This window comes from Echiichthys vipera, assembly GCF_963691815.1.
Source record: "Echiichthys vipera genome assembly, chromosome: 17".
Taxonomy (NCBI): Eukaryota; Metazoa; Chordata; class Actinopteri; order Perciformes; family Trachinidae; genus Echiichthys; species Echiichthys vipera.
This window is the reverse complement of record NC_139842.1, coordinates 18,041,001-18,066,763: the sequence shown is the minus strand read 5'-3', so window position 1 is coordinate 18,066,763 and position 25,763 is coordinate 18,041,001. Positions and strand designations below refer to the sequence as shown.

At 40.7% G+C, this 25,763-nt stretch overlaps 2 protein-coding genes across 2 annotated transcripts; both read right to left on the bottom strand.

Moving 5' to 3' along the window:
• Positions 1-3,672: 3,672 nt before the first annotated feature.
• dhx58 (DEXH (Asp-Glu-X-His) box polypeptide 58) lies at positions 3,673-8,942 on the bottom strand. The gene is made up of 12 exons (XM_083931065.1): positions 8,832-8,942; positions 8,423-8,614; positions 8,109-8,313; positions 7,795-7,985; positions 7,583-7,696; positions 7,233-7,365; positions 6,923-7,108; positions 5,641-5,891; positions 4,889-5,200; positions 4,610-4,800; positions 4,430-4,523; positions 3,673-4,318 (listed from the first exon to the last, which is right to left on the bottom strand). The coding sequence occupies exons 2-12, from the start codon at positions 8,597-8,599 to the stop codon at positions 4,133-4,135; spliced, it is 2,040 nt and encodes a 679-aa protein (XP_083787191.1). The 5' UTR covers positions 8,600-8,614; positions 8,832-8,942; the 3' UTR covers positions 3,673-4,132.
• A 6,288-nt stretch (positions 8,943-15,230) lies between these two features.
• kat2a (K(lysine) acetyltransferase 2A) lies at positions 15,231-24,509 on the bottom strand (the record flags this gene model as incomplete). The annotated part of the gene is made up of 18 exons (XM_083931702.1): positions 15,231-16,900; positions 17,013-17,097; positions 17,250-17,313; positions 17,685-17,721; positions 17,802-17,916; positions 18,012-18,155; positions 18,243-18,353; positions 19,765-19,891; positions 19,966-20,174; positions 20,256-20,392; positions 20,664-20,768; positions 21,196-21,302; positions 21,946-22,137; positions 22,249-22,430; positions 23,370-23,459; positions 23,568-23,713; positions 23,810-23,933; positions 24,276-24,509. 18 exons carry the CDS (start codon positions 24,507-24,509, stop codon positions 16,707-16,709), a joined length of 2,403 nt encoding a protein of 800 aa, XP_083787828.1. The 3' UTR covers positions 15,231-16,706.
• Between the last annotated feature and the right edge of the window lie 1,254 nt (positions 24,510-25,763).

The window sequence follows — 25,763 nt, the reverse complement described above, 5'->3', positions numbered from 1 at the left end:
AGGGCAGACAAGCAACACAGCGAGATCTCAGACAGCAAGCAGCTGGCTGACAAGCAGACCGGTCCCAGAGGAAATGCCCGTCCTGGTGACTGGCTCGCCGTACAGTAGGAGATATTTGTGTCTGTCATTGTCTCTGTCCTGGAGAGAGTTGCGTATGTGTGTCGAATACACAAGCAGGAAGCAACTGTTACTAACAGTGTGTGGCTTAATGTGTGACACTAGCGTGTGGCTTAATGTGTGACACTAGCCCAACAGGTGTGACCTCTGTCTGCAGCCATGAAAATGATGTAGTGATGGACTTTGTGGTCCACTCCAATAAATGTTGTCTCACTAAACAACTTTTATGTGCAGAATGCTAACTTCCTTTTTTTTTTTTCAAAGTACTATAATTTATGTTCCCAAACTGGATGTTGACAAGACCTCTCAAAGTATCCAAAGATACAGTTCAAGGGTGGTCACAAGATGATTAAAGGGATAAGAAAGAAAATATGTCTGATACTAATTCCCTTTTTCGGCATGCTTGAGCAAGGCTCAATGAAAGGCAATGTCGATTTGTCGGTCGGTCCACCAATTTAGTCTGGACTAAAATATTTCACAGCTACTGTATAGACTGACCAAAAAAACATGACAGGTACAGATATTCATTCATTACCCGAGGACAAATCCTAATGACTCTGGTGATCCCCTAACTTTTTCCCTAGCATCACAACACAGTTCACGTGTAATATTACCAACTATTGGATGAATTGCCATGAACATTGGTAAGCACATCCATGTCCTCCTTAGAATAAACTGCTATCACAAGCGCCTAATGCTTCGGTTTATGATCGAATAATTGCAAAACTAACAAACAGAGCACAATCTGTGTGCTCACATGGGCGGCAACCACTTCATACCCCCTTCCGCCATGATCAAAACCGCTGTGTGAAGAGCTGCAAGCATGGCTGTAGAGGCTTAAAGTGTAAGTTTGGCATTAAAGGACCCCATGCTCTTTTTCAGCATGAATATACATCAAATAACCCATTGAAACAGTTTTTTTTGTAGTTTTTCATAGTTCAATACTTTCCTCCTTGAACTGAACTCCAGTGTATTCGGTAATCGACTCGTATGGACTGCCTGCCAATATAGATAGCCGACTACTAAGGCTTGTAGCCTCATAAAACACTTTCTTAATAAGCTCTGGGTTCGCTAGCTACGTTGTTGGTGCTTTGTTTCATGTACAGGGACTCTTATCATGCAACTGCAGAGGTTTGGTGTTATTTTGAGCAATATAAGTGGTTATAAATAGTGTTTTGGATGCGTTCATCACACCGCCCTGAGCTAATCAGTGTTATAGAATAGAATAGAATAGAATGACTTTAATGATCGCAGACTGGGAAATTATTTTGTAACAGCAGTAGTGGGTCAGCAAATAAAAACTTTGTACATAACATAAATAGAATCCAATACATACATAGTGTATATATACAGTGCACAGTGTGCTATAAACAATAAACAATAATAATATATACAACAAAATATGCAAAATGTACTATAAAAATAATAATATATATACAAAACAAAACAACAACAAAAAAAACAGTAGAGAGGGAATGTTAGGATGCAGCGTCTGTATCTGGGCAACAGCGGAGTGGATGACGTCACAGGCCAGCGCTGCATCAGCTGAAGGAGGAACGTACACACCGATAATGATGGCAGACGTGAATTCCTGGGGCAAATAACAAGGCCTCATCCCCACAGTCAGTAGTTCAATGTCCGGGGTACAGAGACGTCTCCCCACGCGAACGTGTCCGGGACCACACCACCTCTCACTCACGTCTAGTGCAATCCCTCCTCCTCAATTATCCAAAAAGTTTGGTCTGATCAATCTACTTATCCTATGACTATTTACTGTTTTAGCACCAACACAATTAACATAGTGCTCATAGTTTTCCAGCTTTATTTTTGTTTAAATGTGCCCCAAAAGAAAGGGGGTCCCCATTGCTTCTGTCAAAACATATATATTTTAATACTTTTGGACGGAGCCATGTTATGATTTAGCAAAATGTGTAAGTTATCTAGTAGCCTATATTGAAAATGTTAGACTTTGTGTCCATAAGATCCGACATAATGTCAGTCTCTCAGCTGTAACGTACTTCCTCTCGCCAAATCAAGGAATTTAGAAATGGCTATAAAGCACTCATTCATTGGGACATAAAGCACCCATACATATGTGTCTGCCCCAGATACCGATAACTAGAAACATGCTATAAATGTGAGTAGCATCCTCGAAATTTCCCCCCTACATACACACACACACACACGAGACACCATGTTCCTATGCTCAACTCCAAGCTGCTTTAATTTCAGAAGAGAGCTAATTACAATTAGGATGCATGGGGTGTTGAGCTGGGAAGTAAAAGGAAGTAATCAGCATTGATTATAGAGCCCGAGTCTGATCAGAGTAAATCATACACGTACGGCTCCTTACTGCCTGTCTGAATCTGAATCAGGCATGACACAGGAACAGAGCCTGTTTTTATTGTGATTACATCCATGGTAGCACTACTGACTCCAGCTCTCTGCCAGATTTTATAGGATTACGGCACATGTGACACAGTGAGGGTGACCAAATCATGTCCCAGAAATACAAATAAAGATGTATTGTGAGTCAGAAGTGAATCTATCTAATACAGCTGCCAGCGCGAAATGAATGGTTTCCTCGCCAGTTGCTTTAATTTCATAATCTGGGTTTGTTTTGGAAACTGCTCATTATAGCTGAAGCTGTGCTGCTGTAAGCTTGATTCATGCATGTAAACACAGCAGCAAAATGAAGCTGTAAATAGTTTCAGCAGAGACAGGTTTCTGCTATTTGCTGCTTAAATCTGTCTTTTGGGGATTACTGAAATCAAGCTGTGAGTGTTTTGAAAAACAGTGAAGTTATTATGCAGTAAAATCTGTATCTTTGAAGCCAGCGCGTTAAATGATCATTTGCAAGTCTAATACATCTGTTCCTCTATGTAGACGATATGGATGATGTTAAATGATCCAAGTTAAAACACATAAGTCTGTATTGATCCAGTGATGCAGAAGCAGAGTAGTGAGCTATGGCAGGGAAAATATTTCAAAACATAACAATATAAAACCTACAAAGACAATCTCTTGCAGACATCAGGGAACTTTCTTTTTGGTGCATTCAATACGTCTACCTTAGCATACATATGAAACAGTTACATAAAAATAAACGACTGTTTGCATGACAGTGAATGCATCAAAGTACTTTGTTCCATGTCCTGACTGAGAACTCTTTTTCTTTTCTTGATGTTGTGCACTCAACTCTGTAGTCTGCAACCATTCTTGTACTAGGGACAAATGAGCTGCTCTTTTTGAGGATGACTTGCTTTGGTTAAGTGTAGATCAGCAAAGTTTGGTGAGTGTGGGAAGAAAGATACACGTTCCTTTTCCTCAGCCTCATTTCTACAGCAAGTCTGAGGTCGAGAAATCGGTGTGTAACTTGATTGGCTAACCAACGCTGACACCTAGTGGTTCATAAATGCAGAATACAAAAGATCTGTTAGGCATTTCAAGTGGATTTTTTATTTAAATTTATATTCAACTTTAGTTTTAGTTTCTTTATACTAGCCATTATTAGTTGTTAAAAAAATAAAAGTGGCATTATCCCATAAAGCACCTGAAGTATATAAATGATTTGAGATTATCAGTACATACACAGCACACCACAAATACATACATACATACACGTACAGCATCTACTGCATCATTTAGTTGCTGTTTAAAAACATTTTAAAATGGGTAGAAGAGAGTTCATGAGGAATCACTTTCGTGATAACATGTCAAGTGTTCAAGTCAAGATTCATAATACAGAAGAGTTAATTGTGTGCTTTGTTTCTGTGCTTGACTTGAGATGAGACAGAGGAAATACACACAAAAACATGCAAAGGCAGCCAGGACCTCGGGCATAAACAAAGCCGTCATGCTAATTTCAAGCATGATCGAAGCTTAATGGGTTTTAGCACATGGCTGCCTCACTGGCCCGGCGGCACAAATTAATGCAAGCATGGGAGGAGTGAGGAGAGAATTTCTGGAAAGCAGGTGTTCATATTTAAGCACCTTCAACAGCTCTTAACCTGTCTCAATCTAAGAGGTCGGGGAAGTGATCTTCGCAGTATTCTGTGAAGCTGAAGTCTTCGACAGTGAACGTGACATCCTTCCACTTCTTCACAGTCACCCTGCCCTTGGGGGTCTCCAGGGCCAAGCTATTGATGGCTAGATTGGGCAGAAGGGCAACCCCCTTGTACTTGATCTCAAAGCCCCAGTCCTGTGAAGTTAAAGAAGAAGAAAATTCACACCCCAGCATGAGCACCAACATCAGCTCTGTAGATGAACTGCCTTGAGTAGGACAGTCTATTTGCTAGAGGGCCCACTGTACCTTGCTGCAGTGTCTGCAACTGATCGTACGCCCAGGCTCCCAGTCCTCAAAACTCCTTTCTAGCATCACCTGCCCACCGACTTTGTAGTGTTTCCTGGGGGAGAAAGATAAACCAAGATTAGAGCACTGAAAAGTTTTTTTTTAAGACGTTGGCGTTATAACACAAATAGTTCAACTCACTCAAAGTCAGGATTGACATTGACGTAGTGCACACCGTCAAGAAGTTTAACGTCACTGCCAGAGGCCACAGACGTGAAGCAGTTTCGACACAAGAGCTGGACACTAGCAGCAGTGTTTTGACTCCTCTTTTCTATTTTGAGTCTCTCTGCAAGTTTTCTGCAATCCACTGCCTGTCTTTGTAGCTCAGCTACCTGGAGACAAAGAAGAACAAAAGGTAATCAGAAAAACACTAAGAAGTGAAAGTAAAGGATGAAGATGGACAGAGTACCGCACCCTCACCTTTGTGCAAAACTCTCGGAGACTCATATCTTGGACCATAGCAATGGCTTTTCCAGTCAGCTCTTCCAGATATTCATTGATGATCTCCCGCTGTACCTCCCGTCCCCCTTTCTGGGCAACCACAGAATACTGGCTGTCTCTCGCTCGGGCGCGTCCACTGGCTTGCTGCTGGGCAATCTCATTTGTAAGCAGTCCATAGCGAACCACCAGGTTGCATTCGGGGATGTCAAGGCCTTCTTCAGCGACACTAGTGGAGATCAGGAGGTTTAGAGCACCTTTCCGGAAATTGCGGATTGTGTCTGCCTGCTCGTGCTGCAGAGAAAGGAAGAAAGGACTAAGTCATACAAAATAGAACACATCTATTTTAATTAAAGGTCCAATATTATGCTAATTTTCAGGTTTATACTTGTATTTTGGGTTTCTTCTAGAACATGTTTAAATGCTTCGATATTCTAAAAAACACATTATTTTTCTCATACTGTATGTCTGAATATACCTGTATTCACCCTCTGTCTGAAACGCTCCTTTTTTGCACCTATCTCTTTAAGTTGAACTTAAAGTTTTCTGAATAAGGGCTGTGTGCATTATTCTGAGGATTGAGTGTATTGATACTTCCCCAGTATTTATATAGCGCCTGAACCTTTTCATAATAAAAGACATCGTGATCTCTCTTTTTACAATATGGGACCTTTAAATTGTTACTGAAATGGAATTGCTCAGTGCTTGGAGATTAGGATTGCATATAAACACACCTGTGTCATGTATGTGATACCATTACCAGCCCCAGTTAGAATGGCTGCCTTGATGCCAGCTTCCTGTAAGGCTTTATTGTTGAGGACCCAGTCATTTAGGCAGTGGATGCTTTTACGCGTTCTACTGAAGAGGATCCCTCTTGACTTCACACTTGGACCAAACTGTTCTAGGAGAGTGCTCTCAAGTTGGCCCATCTTCGGGTTCTCATAGCGAGAATCTCTTGCCAGTTCCTGCAGCTCCAGCTGATTTTCTGTGTATAAGGACAGTCAGTGATATTTATTATTGCTTGCATGGGGGACAATTTTGAGCTTAAGACTGCAGTTGGTAACTTTTATAAAAAAAAAATCAGTTTTTGTCTTATTTGCTCAGATAACTGTGAAAATCAAGTTTCTCTCGTCCTCCTAGTGCTCCTAATGGCATTAACATGATTCCAGCATGCGCAAAGGAAAACAGCCAATCAGAGCCGAGGAGTCTCTAACAGAGTGTCTGACTCCTCGTGATCTCAGATCAAAGTGTCAAACTTTTCATTACATCAGCATTAATCAGAATTCCGTTACTGCATTGCCTTTTTCTTACATAATGTAGTTAGTGGGACTTTTCATAATTCACCCTGGTTCTCAAGTGTAGTTCTACACATTGTTATTTCATGTAGTTATGCATGGAAGTATGACTGTCCCGGGATTGTGGTCCCTTCAATGTGTGCATGATGATGTAGTAACCATGTTTTTTGAGTTACATGTCAGCGCCATCTTGTTTTTTTTCGTTTTTGTTCTGCCTATAAAACCAAATGGGACACACACTTGTGTGCTCAATGTGAGAGGTTGTTTGGGTTTCAATGCAATTTGCACAATAAAGTGTTTTCAGAAACATATTTTAGTGTACTCTTTAGCTGTAATTTGAGAATGTTGGTGACTCGGCCACCATGACCATTGACAGTCTGAGCCAACGGCCGGAGCAAATGGTCACATTTTACAGCTCAAGAGTACACTTAAAACATCTGAGGAAAGAAATAGACAATATAGTAACAGTAAATAGATTCATATGTGATCAGTACTGCTTTGTTCACTAGCAATTATTGACACTGCGTTAGAGACTCCTCGGCTCTGATTGGTTGTTTTCCTTGAAATGCGGTGGAGTCTTGCAGATGCCATTAGGAGCACTATGAGGAGGCAGAGGGACTGCTTCAGAAAAAACAGTAATAGTAATAACAGTTACCAACTGCCACTTTAATATAAATAAAAAAATAAATGTACAAGTAACTAACATTTTTCAGATTCCTACCTTGGAAAAGTCCCACCAGGAAGAAGTCTGTTCCATCAAATGCTGTGAGGAACTTGTTGTTGTAGAACTCCTCCAGGGCGCTATAAGCATCCATCATTCGCAGGGTGTCATTGATGAGCAGGGCGTCGTTGTACTGTCTGAGGTGGAGTGCACATTGCGCGAGCAGTCTGTTGTTCTCTCTTACTCCTGATCCAAATTTACAGAACATATGTGCGAGCATCAGCAGAAGCGTTGCTTTCTCAAGACATTTGCATGCATTTACATTTAATTTGCCTCAAATGGGAACACAATATTCCATTTCAGTTCTTACCGCGCTGCTCTAGTGTCACCACATCTGCCTCGTACTCTTGTGTGCCACACTCTCTCAGTCTGACGTCTGGAGGAATGTTCATGAACTCATGGATCATCTCCATCATGCGCTTCAGATGATCCCCAAATGGATCCTAAAAGAAAAGTATTTAAATAAAGATTAAACACAACAATAACTTAAGCCGTTGTTGTTATTCCATTACCACTAATAAATAAAACTATTTGTGTAAGGGCAAGTCAACATGGACTTCAGACAAGTAGATTTAAAAAAAACTGTGAAATAAAACATTAGCGTTGAACCCTAATAGTGGTTTAAACATTTTAAAAGAGGATCATAAAAAAACTGGTTACCTCCGGCCTCTCATCCACAATGTCAAACTTCTTGGTGGGTCTGGGTACCTTCTCCTTCAGCTCGGTGACATATTTTTGAGTTGAAACTATGGCTGAGTCCAGGTTAGCACAAATCTGAGAAGGAGAGGAAGAGATGTGAGGGATATCAGACAGACCAGCTCATATTAGTAACAAATTCAGTGAAACCCCAGGGTGAATAAGTAAACCCTGACCTGCAGCACATGCTTCACAGCCTTGTCCATGCTCTTTGCACCCCCTGTCCCCGGGGATGCAGTGAGACCCAGGATCTGCGGCAATGGTCCTTCTCCTTTCAACTTTTTCTCCACGTAGCATGCCATCACCTTGTTGTAGACGGACTCCTTGTGGGTGTGGTGACACTCATCAATGATCAGTAGTGTTATATCTGTAAGGAACCACAGATGCACTTAGGGTACAATCTCTATTAATGACTCAATGAGAAAACCTTTCCCACATCTAAATCCCTTGTCATAATGACATCATAATCAAGGCAGTCACTTTTACTGACCTGAGAGCTCAACGTGTTTGTTCTCCTCCATGCTAGTCAGAGCATTGTACAAGATCTGTGCTGTGCAGATGACCACGTCTGAGTCCCGCACCACGCGCCCAAAGAAGTCCTTCTTTTCACTGTCCCCACTGACCTGCACCAGGCTGTATTCAGGGCCCAGATGAGGCTTGAACTCGTTGTTGTGATGTTGTTCCACAAGGTGAACCTACGGTATAGAATACGTCAAAAACACATTGTATTTTGGCCAATGTAAAGATATCCTGTCTCATTATTATTATTATTATGAAATATGATTTTGTGTGCATTTTGTGTACCTTGTTTACCAGGACCACCACCTTAGCCCCTGGCTTGGTCTCCAGGTGTCTTTTGGCCACATACACAGCAGCACGGGTCTTTCCACCTCCGGTTGGCAGCCAAATGATTACATTCTCTCCCCTTAGAGCCCTTTCAACCACCTCCTCCTGGTATGCATACAGTTCAAAATCTGCCATCCTGCACTTTCCCACCTGTTTGACAAAACACCAGAATGACAGAATTCTATTATTGTAGAGAAGAAAGGGACACTAGATCATACCGGTACAGAACAAAACTATGTTCATTAACAGCATAAAGTCTGACTAGAGTGAAGCTGTTGAGACAAAACAAACATACAAGGATTCAGAGACATAATCTTTGTAACATTCATTTATCTTTAAGCCGTTAAAACGTCCACCTTTAACTCACCAGTCACCAGTCAGATGTGTGTTGACTTCTCAGCTTCTCCTCACCCACTACCACCACACAGTGTGGGCAGAGGGCTTTTAAATTCTGCTGTGATCAGCTGTGTGATGCCTACACACAGAAATGAAAGTAAAAGCCCTCTGAACTGACAAATGGCCCCACTGAGGGGGGCTCCAGAGGTACAACGGATGTATTCTTCATCATGCAGTTGCAGGGGAGGACCGAACTACACTGGCACAAAATACGTCTATCACAGCCTTTCTTTTTTTAATAAAGCTATGCCTAATTCATTTAATTTCATTCATTCATTCATTCATTCATCTTCAACCGCTTGTCAGTGTGTGAGGGTCGCGGGGGGCTGGAGCCGATCCCAGCTGACATCGGGCGTGAGGCGTGGTACACCCTGGACAGGACTCCAGTCTATCACAGGGCACATAGAGACGAACAGAGACAGACAACCATTCACACCTACGGGCAATTTTAGAGTCATCAATTAAGCTAACACCTGCATGTCTTTGGACTGTGGGAGGAAACCGGAGAACCCGGAGAAAACCCACGCAGACACGGGGAGAACATGCAAACTTCACACAGAAGGGCCCCAGCCGTCAATTCATTTCAATTCAATTCAATTCAATTTTATTTATAGTGTCAAATCATAACAAAAGTTATCTCAGGACACTTTACAGATTAGGTAAAGACCACACTCTATGACTTATTTATGATTTACATAGACCCAACAATTCCTCTGTAGAGTACAGTGGCAACGAAAACCTTCCCTTTAACAGGCAGGAACGTCAGACAGACCCGGCTCTGTGGAGGACGGCCATCTGTCTGCACCGGTTGGGGAGGAAGAAAGAGAGAAAAGAGGGACAGATGGATAGAGAGAAAGCCTAAGCCCATATTTATATCTTATCTATAAATGATCTCCAATGGTGGCTTTCAGATGAGGGTTTTTGGAGAGTTTTGAAAACGTCCTGAGCTTTTGCGTGCCCCCTAAATGGGCCCTACTTTTTCTTCATGACGTCAGGAAAACGAAACCTACAGCTGCTCCTTGCGGTGACGCAGCCTTCAGGAAATCCCCACAGGTGTTTTAACTGGATTGGTTCGGCCCCCCAGTTATTAAGCAACCTGTATGCCTTTGTTTTTGTTCTTGCATTTATTTTATTTTTCAGTCATTTTGAAATTTCTGTGTCATTTTGTTACTCGCTGTGGTCATTTTATATTTATTTTTAATAATTTCCCGTGTCTTTGTTGTCTTTTTTGTCTCTATGTGGTCGTTTTGTGTCTGTTTCAGTCAATTAGCATCTCTTTGTGGTCATTTTTGGTAGTTTTGTGTATACCTGTGGTCATTTAGCATCTCTTTGTGGTCATTTTTGGTAGTTTAGTGTATACCTGTGGTCATTTAGCATCTCTCTGTGGTCAGTTTTGGTAGTATTCTGTGTATACTTGTAGTCAATTAGCATCTCTTTGTGGTCATTTTTGGTAGTTTTGTGTATACTTGTAGTCAATTAGCATCTCTTTGTGGTCATTTTTGGTAGTTATGTGTATACTTGTGGTCATTTAGCATCTCTGTGGTCATTTTTGGTAGTTTTCTGTATACTTGTGGTCATTTAGCATCTCTGTGGTCATTTTTGGTAGTTTTGTGTAAACTTGTGGTCATTTAGCATCTCTGTGGTCATTTTTGGTAGTTTTATGTATACCTGTGGTCAGGGCCGGAGTGGGACTCATTTTCAGCCCTGGAGTTTCATACCTCAGACCGGCCCACTTTAGATCACGACCTATTATATTAAAATAATGTAATTATAACTTTACATGTTAAGCAAACAATAGCGCACTGTTCTCTAAAGCCTTGTAATTCCTACTGTAATTCTTACTATTACTAATGATCAAAAGTATAACGGGCCACTACTATCATTGGGGCAAAGAAAGTGGTTTTATTGGAACTGATGCTTGCTTGTTCACACACTAGCTCACCTGTTTCTTCCTCACCACTGGCTCCTGGCTCTGCCTCTGACTCTAAATCATAAAAATGTTCATAAATCTCGTCACAAATCTCCCCTTTTTCAAGTCAAAAATTCAAGTCAGTTTCATTATTGTAGTGCTGAATCCTCTATCATCATCAATTGCAATCTGGGTCCAATCAGCTCTCGTTTACATCTTCATACAGTGTTTGTTTACAGCCTGCGCGCAACGTGATTCCCGGCCAAACGTTAGCGATTGGTTATGGCAGACCCAGAGTGGCACTGGGCAGATCCAATAGTTTTAAATTTCAACAGACACCTGCCTTCCAAGTTAGTTAAAGTCTATCAATTGAGTAGGTCCAGACTCTCTGTGCAAATGAAATGAAGTACGAGTCTGGTAGGACCAGGCTAGGTCTAAACCATACTCTTCATTATCTCATCTCATCTCATCTCATCCTCATCCGCTTATCCTGGATCAGGTCTCAGGGGCAGCAGCTTTAGCAGAGGACCCCAAACTTCCCTTTCCCGGGCCACATTAACCAGCTCTAACTGGGGGATCCTGAGGCGTTCCCAGGCCAGTGTGGAGATATAATCTCTCCACCTGGTCCTGGGTCTTCCCCAAGGCCTCCTCCCAGCTGGACGTGCCTGGAACACCTCCCTAGGGAGGCGCCCAGGGTTCATCCAGACCAGATGATCCTGAACCACCTCAATATTCACTTAATGAGCAATCCTACCTGCACACTCTGGACCTGTGGGCTGATGGCTGGTGCTTGGTGATGCATCTTGTATCTGAGGGGCTACAAATCCCCTAAAGTTTGTGGCCAGTTATGTGGCGTTGCATCATAATATTATTTAAATTATGTAACGTTAGGTTGGACAGGCCATAAGAAATTATTATGCCAATTATTAGTAACATTCAGGGTTGCCACGGTATGCGGTATTACCAGTGGTTGAGGCCAACACCGAGTTATTTTGTATTATTTTTTTCCAGTAATAAAAAAAAAAATCCGGTCTTGTGTGGAACGCGGAAGACCGGTTCCACACAGCAACGCCGGTAAACAAACCCCGGGAAGCCCAATCCCTACGAGAGCTCCTCGTGCTACGGCCATCCGGAGGCGCACAGAGCTTTTGGCCGTGATATTATATATAAAATTATATTATACTATTATATGATCGTTATAAGACGCTGTCACCGAGAATTTGCGCGCTGCCAGACGCTGTCACCGAGTGTGAGAGGAGAGTTGCCGATTTTTGCACATTTGGCTGCATCTGTCTCCAGGGCTTTTCTCTTTTTAATCCTCGCTTTTTCTGCGCCACCCTTGCTCTTTTGATTTTCCATTTTGGTTTATTATTTTCCTTGTACATCTGTGGTTGGAGCTAGGCAAACACCACTGAAGTGTGCGGACTAGTGCACGACACGTACGTTACATCAGGCTGCGTCTGCGTCAGTGCCTTGTTGGTGGCCGTGCCCTTAACCTGCGTCCGCGTCCCAGTTTCATTGGCATGATCTAACAGACCGCCAGCTCCCTGATATGACCAGCGACAGCGGTAACAGCATACACGTGATCCCCACTCCACTCAGTGCCATGACTGAACACCGGCACAAAATAAATAAAAATAATAATTGAACACCGGCCCTCGCGGCCCAAAAGTCAGACCGGCCCACCGGGAATTGTCCCGGTCCTCCCGATTAGCCACTCCGGGCCTGCCTGTGGTCATTAAGCATCTCTTTGTGGTCATTTTTGGTAGTTTTGTGTAAACTTGTGGTCATTTAGCATCTCTTTGTGGTCATTTTTGGTAGTTTTGTGTAAACTTGTGGTCATTTAGCATCTCTTTGTGGTCATTTTTGGTAGTTTTGTGTACACTTGTGGTCATTTAGCATCTCTTTGTGGTCATTTTTGGTAGTTTTGTGTATACTTGTAATCATTAAGCATCTTCTTGTGGTCATTTTTGGTAGTTTTGTGTAAACTTGTGGTCATTTAGCATCTCTGTGGTCATTTTTGGTAGTTTTCTGTATACTTGTGGTCATTTAGCATCTCTGTGGTCATTTTTGGTAGTTTTGTGTAAACTTGTGGTCATTTAGCATCTCTGTGGTCATTTTTGGTAGTTTTATGTATACCTGTGGTCATTTAGCATCTCTTTGTGGTCATTTTTGGTAGTTTTGTGTATACTTGTGGTCATTTAGCATCTCTGTGGTCATTTTTGGTAGTTTTATGTATACCTGTGGTCATTTAGCATCTCTTTGTGGTCATTTTTGGTAGTTTTATGTATACCTGTGGTCATTAAGCATCTCTTTGTGGTCATTTTTGGTAGTTTTGTGTAAACTTGTGGTCATTTAGCATCTCTTTGTGGTCATTTTTGGTAGTTTTGTGTACACTTGTGGTCATTTAGCATCTCTTTGTGGTCATTTTTGGTAGTTTTGTGTATACTTGTGGTCATTTAGCATCTCTTTGTGGTCATTTTTGGTAGTTTTGTGTATACTTGTAATCATTAAGCATCTTCTTGTGGTCATTTTTGGTAGTTTTGTGTAAACTTGTGGTCATTTAGCATCTCTGTGGTCATTTTTGGTAGTTTTCTGTATACTTGTGGTCATTTAGCATCTCTGTGGTCATTTTTGGTAGTTTTGTGTAAACTTGTGGTCATTTAGCATCTCTGTGGTCATTTTTGGTAGTTTTATGTATACCTGTGGTCATTTAGCATCTCTTTGTGGTCATTTTTGGTAGTTTTGTGTATACTTGTGGTCATTTAGCATCTCTCTGTGGTCATTTTTGGTAGTATTCTGTGTATACTTGTAGTCAATTAGCATCTCTTTGTGGTCATTTTTGGTAGTTTTCTGTGTATACTTGTAGTCAATTAGCATCTCTTTGTGGTCATTTTTGGTAGTTTTGTGTATACCTGTGGTCATTTAGCATCTCTTTCTGATCATTTTGTGTTTGTTTTTTAAGCAAGTGTGTCAGGCCCATTCAGTAATCATAGACTGTACATGACAAAGGTACAGACAGTAAATCATAAGTAAGTCAAGCTAAACACTTGCACATTTTGGCAATACCAGGTTTCTCAGAGCAATAAATTAATGATCATGTTGAAAATCTGAAGTAATACCTGAAAACATGTTCAGAAACTCTATTTTCGTACATAACAATAAATATCATATTGAAATATTCCTATCTTAATGTAAGAATTATAATACATTCTAAAGTACACGCTAAGGTTACAATACATTCTTGATTAGCCCCACACATCCATGTGGTTTGGGTGGTGGTTTAATACCTGTTATGATCAGCTGTGTGAGACAAAAAAAGAAACTGAAGTCAAATCTCTTTTCTCTCCACTGCCTGGCCCTGCTGAGGGAGGCTCTGCAGCAACAACAGCTGCTCTTCACTTTGCAGCGACAGAGGAAGCCTGTGCTACACTGACAAGAAATAAGTATTTCACAAACCTTTTATAATCTAGCCATGTGTAATCTTATATTTTCTTAAACTGTCTATGTGGCTTACAGTTGTGGCGTTTTATTGAGGGAGAGGCCTCCATAAGCGTCGGCCAGTTTCGTAAACAGTACACCCTTAATGGGCCCTGACTGTTGCTAATAGTTACCTAATGGTATCAGGAAAACAAAACCTAAAGCCTATTGCTAGACTCAAACAGGGGTACAGGGGAAGTTCTTGCTTCTTCTCAAAAGAACAGTTTACACAGTTACACCATGATATGAAAGCTATTTGGCCGGTACAAAACTAATCATGAAAGTTGAAAGGAGAAATACTAAAACAGAGCCTTTCAGACTGATATATTAAGACAGTGGTTTTTTTCCTGAACATTAAAGCATGTAAAAACGTTTGAGTAAAAAATCCCTGAGTATATATGAACCTGAAAATTAGCATGATATAGGACGTTTCACTTAAGGCAGTTATGTTGGTGGTCTAGTTCTCAACAAGACATGGTGAGTTTCTTCCCCATATTCAGTTTCAAAGTGTCCAGTATTAATGTAGCATACAGTGAATGTAAATCATGAATACTATACATTATTAGTAAGTTAGTAGCGTGTATATTTGCAATCGGTTTTGAACAGCCTGGATAGACACACTTGTGACATCCATCATCTATTGGATATCATGGCAGTATGTTGTGAAGTCCCAAAGGAAAAGTTGTCTTGCAGGTTTTTGTTATTGTGTTGCTTCAGGCTCCAGTCCAACTCAAGTTAAAACTTTTTAAATATATATATATATAAAACTTTATTGTCATGAACAGTATTACAGTTACAGTAAAGGGCATTTATACCATAACTAGACACAGTATCCATCCTCAAACAGTTCACTCAGACTGACCTTTTTAAGAAAATCTGAAATGCAGCATAGGTAGATTGAGGGAGAAGTATGCAATAGACAACCCTGAATAATGCAACACTGACATCACTTCAGTAATTCAAAGCTAGTCATGATTCAAGTACAAAATAAACACGCTCACACGCACGTATACACAAGTCAATGGAACATTCAACACGCAGGCTCAACCAGCATCGGACAGTTAACTTCCCAGAAAAGAAGTGGATGCGTCTCACTGAACAAACAGTACAATGTTTGAAACACTGTAAAACAAACACACAAAAACATTAACCCTTTTATGAATTCAAAATTGTAAACTGTCCACCATGCTTGTGTATGGTGTGATAAATAAAACAGTTACCGTCTCTCCACAAACCTAGAATCACTATGAGGACTGCTGGTTAGCATACCCCCATCACTTTAATATCTTATCGACATAAACTATCCAGTAAACCTGTGACCACAACAAAGAATGTGGCTGTACACTAAGTAGACTAATTAGCATGAGTGTGTAGAAGTGACTAGCAACAGAAAGAAAGAATGCCAACAACTACAGTATCACCTGCAAGCACGGTAAAAGCTCTACTAATGTGGGACCTCATCCTGAAGGATTTGGAATAAAACCCTGCCAGTGGAAAATGGTGTATAAACAGTATGCATCATATTTACTGTATAAATATGCATCTTATGTTGTCGACGACATGAAAACAATAGTGTTTTCTTGAAGGCAACGATTGGGAAATTATTTTGTTTAGCACTCAAGCGCTGTAAATATTTGATGCCCAGTCCATCTTCAACTACTCAAGAGTAGAGCTGCAACAAACGGTTTTTATTATCGCTTAATCTGCAATGTCTGTTGTTAGATAATTGGTTTAGAATAAAGAAGAATGCTAAGTAATGTTTCAACAGCCAACAGCAAAATATTCAGATATTCAATATACACTGGAGCTAAAACTGGCATATGTTCCATATTTGCACTCCACTAACAACTTTTGACGAGTATATTTGATACATTTTACACCAATCGACTGTAACTAATCGTTTCAAAATGAGTCAAATTGCTGCCCATCTTTCAGCGCCGAGGTCCACTTCCCTGCTCAAAGAATGTTTATCTTTATACCTATGAAGATGTCTGGGATGTTCAAGTGTCTGTCAGTAACGGAAGGCAACGTGGCTTTAGGTCCCGAGGTCCGGTTTTCTGTGAAAGAACTCTACACTACGCATAAATCCGCTCAAAAGTTTTAACCTAATTGGAATGAACAAATGTCATTAAATGTGACAAACCAGGTCAGTCATACTTTAAATGGGTGGTATTGTTACAACTTGGACCTATAACTTTGGTACACTTAATGAAACATGTATTGACCCACTTGAGTACTGGAAAAGAGAAAAAGACAACTTAAAAGGGGAAAGATAATGCCGTTTTGACACTGTAATGCTCAACTTGATCTGATATTTCCAAACAACCCTCTGTTATTTTTATCCAACGATTCCCTTGTAAAGTCATGTACATACCCTTTCATTAACCCCGATATGACAACAGCTAGCGATGTTTTTCTGGTGGGTGAAAAGTCGGCATAATAATTATTCGGCCGAGTTCATTTCTCGATCAGGCCTCCATCTTTTAATTTGAAATAGAAGAACTTCTCCAAAGTGTTGGCACTCTTGCAGTACTCGCTGTCTGGAGGGTTGTACTCGCGACAGTTTGTGATAATTCGTTGCAGGTCGGCAATGAAAAGCTTCTTGGTCACATAGTATCTATTCTTCAGTCTCTCTGTCATGGTCTTTAGGTCTGTGAGGGCAAAACGGGAGAAGAAAATCATGATCACTTTTAATTTACAATAATTTAATGAATGTGAAAAACTCGGGAAGAAGAAAAGCAGCAATACAGGATGCCTGCTCACCAATGGGAAAGCGTATGATCTCATAGTAATCTGGAGCCTCAGATTTTTTCACTGGCTCCATGAAGGGCCAAGCATCAGGATGAGTCTGTTGGAGAGATTAAGTCCTGGTTAGTTTCTGTTCTTGTTACTCCTATGTGTGTGTGTGTGCGTGCGTGTGCGTGTGTGTGTGTGTGTGTGTGTGTGTGTGTGTGTGTGTGTGTGCGCTTGCTTGCGTGTGTGCGTGTGAGAGACCCATACCTTTATCTGGGCCAGGAGGTTCTTCAACATGTTGTATAACACATCAGGATCCTTCACCTCTTTCCTGCAAAACATGGAATGATAAGTGAGAAAAATATTGACATAACTTCAGACTGTAGGAAAAACATTACAGTCTCAGAATCCAAAGGCATTAGTTTTTATAGTTATTCAATAAAAGTTTGTAGATCTATTTCTAGATCTTTTTTTGCCTTTGTGCCTTTATTTTGACAGTACAGCTGGAGGTTGACAGGAAATGGGGGAGAGAGAAAGCAGCAAAGGTACTGCTACAGACAATTATTTGTTGTTTGTTATATTAAGTTTTTTGGCGTTCCCCAGTGGTTGTAACAACACAGATACTGTGGCAGACTCCTCCAGAGCACCTGATCATTACATCAAACAACACATTGATATAAATAATAAATGCCAAATGTTTACCCTTTGTCCTTGTTACTGGGTTTCCAGCCGGTCTCTCCTGGAAGAGAAAAGACATGCAAGTAATATGGTTAAACTGATTTTTTTCCCTTCTTCATTGTGCACAAACCAACCACTCACTTATGCCTGGAATGCTCTCCACTGGGATCTGTCGTACACCCTCTTTGAAGCAGGTGAGACCTGGGTAAACCTTCCTGATCTGGCTCTGTTTTCTCTCAATCAGCTTCTTAATAATCTGTGACAACATTTAAGATGGAAGTGATATTAAAAAAACAGAAGAAAACATGTTTGTGCTTTAATGAGAAGATCTTGCAGCGTCACGTCACAAACCTCCTTCTGTCTTTTAATGATATGAGAGAGCTCCGTGTAGGGGATTCTCGGGTTCAGCTCACACTCCATGAGGGTTGCTCCCTCGTAGTCTTTGATGTATCCCAGGTATCGACTCTTCGGCACTTTGATGTCTTTGGAAAAGCCCTGCGAGGAAAGAACAAATTACTGAAAGGAGACGGTGGAGGGAAGAGGACAGGGGCAGAGCCAATACACAGGTCTTGCCTGTAGTACCTGCTTTTTGAAGTAGCCAATGGCGTACTCGTCAGCGTAAGTGAGGAAATAAAGGATGTTGTGTTTGATGTGGTACTCCTTCAGGTGGTTCATCAGGTGGGTACCGTAGCCCTTACATGAAAAAACACAAAAGAGAAAAGAAAATGTCAGAAAGGCATCTCAATACTCTTCTGATCTTTTCATATGCAAATGCTTTCATGATTTATTTTATTTTAAGTATTGTGTAGCTGTTTCTTGAGGAAAGCCATGAAAAGCCTTTGAAGATATAGTGTTATTTTTTAACCAGGCAATCTTAATGCAGAAGAGGTGAGCTTGCATAGTATGAAAACTATAATTTAAGAAGAAATCATGATTTAAAAAAATAAAATAAAGCACTATAAAGTTGGTGTTTCATTGTGATTGTCATTATTGTTATAAAGAGTCGGTATGATGCACTGTGGCTACTTTTGAGAATGGATTTTAGGCATCTCTGACTGATTTGCAGGAAGTCTACTATAAAAGGTACAGCTCTGCTCGACTCATCTCCATTTTGGTAACAGTACTTTTCTTTTTTTGGCACCACTTTGACACTGCTGTTCCACTTCAGTCTAAACCTGATTCTTAGTTGACAGCCATATAAAAATGCTTAGATCGTACCCAATGGACGTGGTGACGTTTACACTTTGGCTTTAATACAATTCACTGACAGTTATTTGAACCCTGCTACAACATGATACCGGTACAGTCTCTCACTGCAGCTAAGGACTGACTGTAACAGATATATAGCAGCACTTTCTACCAATAGCACCTATAAAAGCTTCTAAACCAAACATGTTTGAGCAGGAACATGATCCGAAATTAACATCAGCAACCAAGATTACAGTGTTCCCTGACATTATAGCATGTAGCTACATGACTGAATCAGAAATACTTTAATAATCCCAGGGGGAAATTGTTTGAAGAAGTTGTTCCCTGACCGGGAATCGAACCCGGGCCGCGGCGGTGAGAACGCCAAATTCTTACCACCAGGGATAGCAGTATATGAAAAATGTGAACACATTGGTTGTTTAGTGTTAAAGCCTTCAAGTGTTGACACGTCTGTTGGGTACCTCTACCGTGAAACTGCAGGGTCATTACCTTAAATGTTTCACTTGCTGAATCCTTTCAGCAGAAACCAAACAGAGGAACATCAGCACTTTGTCACAGCGTAGTTTTGTGAGCTGACATTTTATAAAAAGGTTCTCAGTTTATATAAAATTGCAGCATGTCTCATATCGAGCCACTGACGATTGTTTCTGATCAGGCGGTGGTCTGCAGTGTTTTAACCTTCGGCTTTTAGTATTGGCTCAGCTCGCTTGGAACCTTGGCTGAGGTGGTACCAAAAAAAGTACCAGGCTCTATCCACAACTTTTGGTAATGGAAAACCAAAGAAGAGCTAGTTGAGCAGTACCATGTAGTGTAAAAGCATCATACGTTTTCTCTTTTGACGACAAAAGGATTATATGGACTGCCAAAATGCTGTGAGTAAATAGTTTTTATGTACCTTAACTTGCTCATTGGATGTGACGGCACAGAAGACGATCTCTGTGAAGCCCTGGGTGGGAAACATCCTAAAACAGATGCCTCCGATGACGCGGCCATCTTTGATAAGGGCTAAGGTCTTGTGCTTCCTGTGAACGTCAGAGACATAAGAATAGTGCGCAGGCGTCCCAGAGTGACGTGCGATATGAGAACCTCTACTTACGGGTCAAACACCAGTCGTGTGATGTACTCTTTGGGCATGCGAGGTAATTGATGAGAGAAGACATTCTGCAGACCAACTAGCCACATCAGGATCTTCTTGTTGGACTTCTGGGAAAGTGAGTTTCCAATGACGTGGAACTCTATGATACCGCGCCTCTCCTCCAGCCTGGCAGTCTCATCGCGGGCAGCGTTTGGCGTCAGCAGATTAGTCTAGCAATATAAGCAAAGACTGTGAGTACTACGGTCGGAATTTGTTATAAAATAAGACATCACCTGTGGCTGAACACTCACCTCTGGTCCGAGCATAGCAGCAGGGTCAGTGATTGTCATCATGACTTCATTGACCAGCTCCATAGGAATGTCTCCCATCACACGGATCCGCTTGGCATCCTCCAGGGTCAGCGCCTCCGGGAGTTTACGTTTCTCTCCTGAACAGACGCAGACATTCAGATCAAGATTGAATCAAAGCAACGAGGGGAGAGAGCTCATATCTTAGAGCCATCAGAGGGTTTTGTTAACAACTACACCATGCAGGGTTTGTGAGGGTTTATTAACCATCATCAACTCTGTAATGTATGTAGTCACAGGTGTGTTGTTACATCACACTCCGAATAGTCTTTTGACTGTGAGGTACCACTGTAGCTACTGAGGGTGTGGTAGAAATGTAATAGAGAATCAAAGAAAGCAGAGTTCACAGACCTGTGATTGGCTCTGCACCTCCAGTGTCCATGCTGCCCAGAGAGGAGATGCTGCTCAGACCTTTGCACAAAGCCGGCGAGGCGGAGACTGCCACAGGACTGATCACTGCAATGGAGACACCAACATACAGATCGTTAATTACAAACAACACAACAAGAACTGTGACAACAGAAATATATATATTTATGGATATCGTATTTACCATCATACCTATACATTTATTTTATGCACATCACAAACTATAGATGCCTATTTATACTTCTGTATGACTCTTTACAAGTTATAATATCACCTCAATTAGGCTCACTATGTCTGCACACTTTTATTTGCACCATGCACAAATCATGTATTTGACCATTGGTACTGTCATGCATATAGCTGATGAATGGAATTTCCTTGTTTTAACTGTTCATAATCTGTTTCCTTCCCATTTACATTGTGTCTTTGTATGATGCAGCATGAATGTCTAAATGGTCCTTTAACCCCAAAACTGAATATTTTTTGTAACGGGGTGACTTTGCTTCCACCACACCTGTCTGATGTCCCAGCTGCGTGCCCTCAGAGGCGGGCATGGTGAAGTCAGCCTCCCAGATCGGTGAATTCTCGCCATAGATTTCCTCCTCCAGCATTGACAAAAACCTGATGACATTCAGCATAAGATGTGAAAACATTGACAGGAGCTAATAAAAACATTAAACCCCCTGCCTCTGATAGGGGAGCTACAGTAATAAACAAATTGTCATTCTTTTACATGACTGTATGTAAAGTTCATCTGGTTGATATACAGACTTCATGGGTATTATCTGAAAAGGCCCATTTTGGTCATGCTATGGAATCCTACTGTAGTTTTTTTTCGTCTATTAGGAATTGTTATTCTGCATCTTTTCTAAAAGATTTGTGAACACTTTTACAATGTTAATTAACACATTTTCAGTCTTTGCACTATCATAATAAAGCATAGAGCATGACCTTTTATCTACAGATTTATACTGCTCATTATGCTCAGGTGCACAGATGCAAACCACAATTACCTTGTACAATAGAGCAGTGATGACCTGTTTGAAGCTGATACAAATATCTGAACTTTCCCAACACATACTATCTGAAGCAAATATTCTGTTTGCACCAGCATCTCTACAAATACAGATACAAGTCCAGCGAAGACCATTTTAATATTATTTTTCAAACTGATCATGGAGTGGGATAAAAGATGAAAAGGGAAGTTTGACATTTTATGTGTCATAAAAGTCACACAAACACACTATTTCAAGAGTCTGCTTACTTGGGAAAGTGTGTGAGGATGAGAGTGCGTTTCTCTGGTAGCAGCTTGTCCTTCTCCACTCTGAACTTCTCCAGGAGCTGGCGTCTGGTCACAGTGAAGATGGACTTGAGCAAGCTGCGGCCGAACACATGAGTGGTTTCATAGCGCGGTAAGCTGTCGTTACTCTGGGGGACATGGCAGTAGCACAGCCACCTGGGAGTCAGAAGTAAAAAAAACAACTGTTATTCTACGGACTGACATCAGCATGTAGTAAAAGCATGTACCTGCTTTCTTTAATAACAACACAAACACACACAGACACACCTAGTGTAGTCCACTTTGTATGCTGTCCCATCATCTTTCTGGGTGCGCTGGCGATACTGCGTTGGTGTCTCCAGCTTCCAATAATTTAGGCACAAGAGGAACATCTTTGACAGCTCAAACATGGTCTGCCTTTCCTTTGGTGCCAGGTGGCTGAACTTATACTGAACAAAATTCAAAACCCCCTGTGAAGGAAAAGGGAACAAAAGATCAAGAAAAGGAGATGATAAAGATGATGAAAACGTAATGTGACAAGGCAGCAACCCGGCTTGATTTTGTCTTCACAAATCATTTTCCACAGGTTGTGCACACAGTGTAACACCTTTTGTCCCATTACAAAACTATCCAGCTATTGAAACGTGACTCTTTCAACAACGACAACAACAAGGCTACACTTGTATTTTTTGTGCAATAACTTTATCCACCACTTAAGTGCAATAATTTATTCTTACTGCTCATTTCTGTCATTTACAGTCATATATATTTTATCTTATACATTTTCCCTACATTTAACTTATCTGATTTCATTTTTCGTTAATTTTATTTTACCTGTATTCTTACATCTACTTTATATATATTTAACTAAGATATTATTGTTTACTGTTTTTTTTTTTTATAGTTTCTGTATTTATTTAGCTAAGAGTTTATTAGTTATCTTATACTGTATTTTTTTATACCTCCCTTGTGTTTTTGTAAGCTTCTGGAAACTCAATTTCCTTGCAGGACTCATCCCAAAGGGATCAATAAAGAGAAGTCTAATGCAGCAGTAACGTGTGTCCCGTTTTTTGAACAAATTTAAGTTTTTAAAACAACAACGTAATTGTCATTTTACCTCTTTCTCATGGATAAAAAAGATGTCTGACGACAGAGGTGACCGAAATTGTTCACATGTTCGGCCATTGTGTGTTTTGTTTAAATGGAGCGTTTGGACCCGGAAATCGTATTTTGAAAGGGTGTTATGTCAGACCTATCAGCTGGATAGGATGCATAACAAGAACAGAAAGCACAAGAAATACATGGCAAGCATCCACGTATCCAGAGACAGGCAATATCAACCTAATGCTTTTTCAGCTACTGCTAAACATCACTAAATGACCAATAGATGATTCTATTATCATGTTCACCTGCTCGATGTTGGGCTTTTCAAAGGGTGGACTACCAAGGGATCCCTCTACAACTGGCTGGCTCATCTGCAGGATGCATTTCCTCAGCAGCTAAAGGGAATAGGGTTGAAGAGAAGGACAGTGTTTAAAAATACATCATGCATATGCACTCACTGTTATTAGAAGGTCTGTTTCAACTGTTACACTGATTTTGCCTACCTTGAATAGGTAGAAGTAGACCTGTTTGGTGTCAGTGTCCTCCTCTTTGTGTACAGACATAAACAGGTTCTCCACATCGACCACCATCCCCAACAGCCTGTTAATCTCATCCTCGGACACGTTCTCCAAGTGGGACACATGATTAGCTGTAAGCAATGCATGATATTAAAGTCACAGCACGAGTCCCAGAAAATGTATCTGTATTTGCTGGGGTGTATATGTGTAAGTTGGGTAGTTTGTACCCAGAGCATGTCCACAACTGCGGCACGGCTCGCTCAGGCTGGCTACTTGCTGTTGCAGGTCAATACGTGTGGCCGATGGTGGATTAGGGTTTTTCCATCCATTGCACTTGCATGTGTCAATGGCCTGAGAATAAGCAACATATGCGGAACACAAAATAAAGCTATTTAAACAGTAACTCAATTGCTGCTTTTATGGACATCAATGACTGACTAATCAGTTAAGCTAGCTGATCTCCAATTCTCTTTAAATATCTCATGTGAATGATACAAGTATATCAAGGGATCTAGCTAGCTAGCTACAAAAGTAAACAATAACGCTAGATGATTACGCTACTAGTTTATATTATTGTTTGCGGTGCCTTGGCTGTGCTATCATTTGCTACACCGTATACACTGATGCTAATACTGCCCGAGGAGTGCTTTGTTGTGGTGAACTTTGGCTAAGCTAAGCTAACAGCTAAGCTACCTTGCATGCGGAGAATACGCCAAGTTTCTCGAGCTTCTTCGCCCGTGGGAAAGCTCGGACTTGGGCTTTCTTCTGGCTTGCACGTTGTTGTTGGCTAAGTCCCGGTCTGGCCGGGTCACTAGTCCCTGACCCGGAGCCTGTCGCGGCAGTACTGGACCCAGCTGACCCAGCTGACCCAGCAGACTGGGCTTGGAGAAGCCGGGGTTGCAAGGCCTGCGCCGCCGGTTCCGACATGTCCACGCTGCTAGACTCCTCTTCTGCTCCCGTTTACCTCATATGTTGCCTTCAAGTGCTCTGGACAAAATCAGACTTCAGAGGACTCAAGAGCAGCAGTGTCTGGAAGTGAATTTGTTGAGATTTTCCCATTACAACAGAGATGTTATGAACATGCGTCAATCATACAAAGACCGGTCACAAGTTATTTTTTAATTTTTTTACTAACTATTTTCTAATTTTTATGAAGAACTTTAGTGCAAAATTAACATAACGTGCAAGCATCAGGATGTAAAGTATGGAGGAATAAACACGACTCATTAAACAAACAAATACATAAATGTATAAATAAATATATACAGCAATAAATGATGAATAAGAAATTATTACATAAATTAATAAATACATGAATAAATACATCTATAAATAAGATAAAGAAATATCTATTTTGGACGTAATCATACTTTAAACATTAATATTACATCTGTGTAATTCTATCCGGTAAATGTCTTTACCGGAAGTTTTAGTATGATATTATGTCTGACTTGATTCTCTTGTAGTAGGTGAGGGAGGGCATAGACATGAGTGTGGTAGGTTCATGAGCGTTCACTGCCCTCTTGTGGTAAATGTCATGAATTGCAATAGTAAAATAAGCGTCAATGCAGGCATAGTACCATACTATTCCGGTTTTACGGTTTCAAAATTAGAAAACTATAATCATCGAATTATGCGTTAATGTTTTCTGGTTACCATCATAAACATTAACATTATATATTTTTGGTAGGAATTACATTGGCACTTTGGTTCACCTACTGTTTTTCAATGTGCTATTCAAATAAAAATGTCTTAATATTAATTCTGATATCAATATACCTGTACTTACAGGTATCAATAAGGGTGTTCAATCATGTCAGTATATCATATCTGCACTAATAATTTTAATTTTGTTATCAAACAATATGAAGCTCGACTCCATGTAATGGATTTCAATGAACAACCCTGCAATAAATAATACATATGTACTATTTACCAGTAGACAGAATATTAGAAACACTGCAGTCTCTTAAGAAGGGATTTAGAATGGTCAGTTCATTTAATAGACTTGGTTGTACATAGAAAGGCTGTAATTTAATATTCTTTAGGGCACGGTAACTGCACTTGAATGCAACACGCCTGCCTGTGTTGATTATGGGTAATGTAGTTTGTGGAGGAGTAAAAAGTCAGACATATTTACACATACTTGTTGATGATGGTTTTCACACTGGTGAAGTCTGA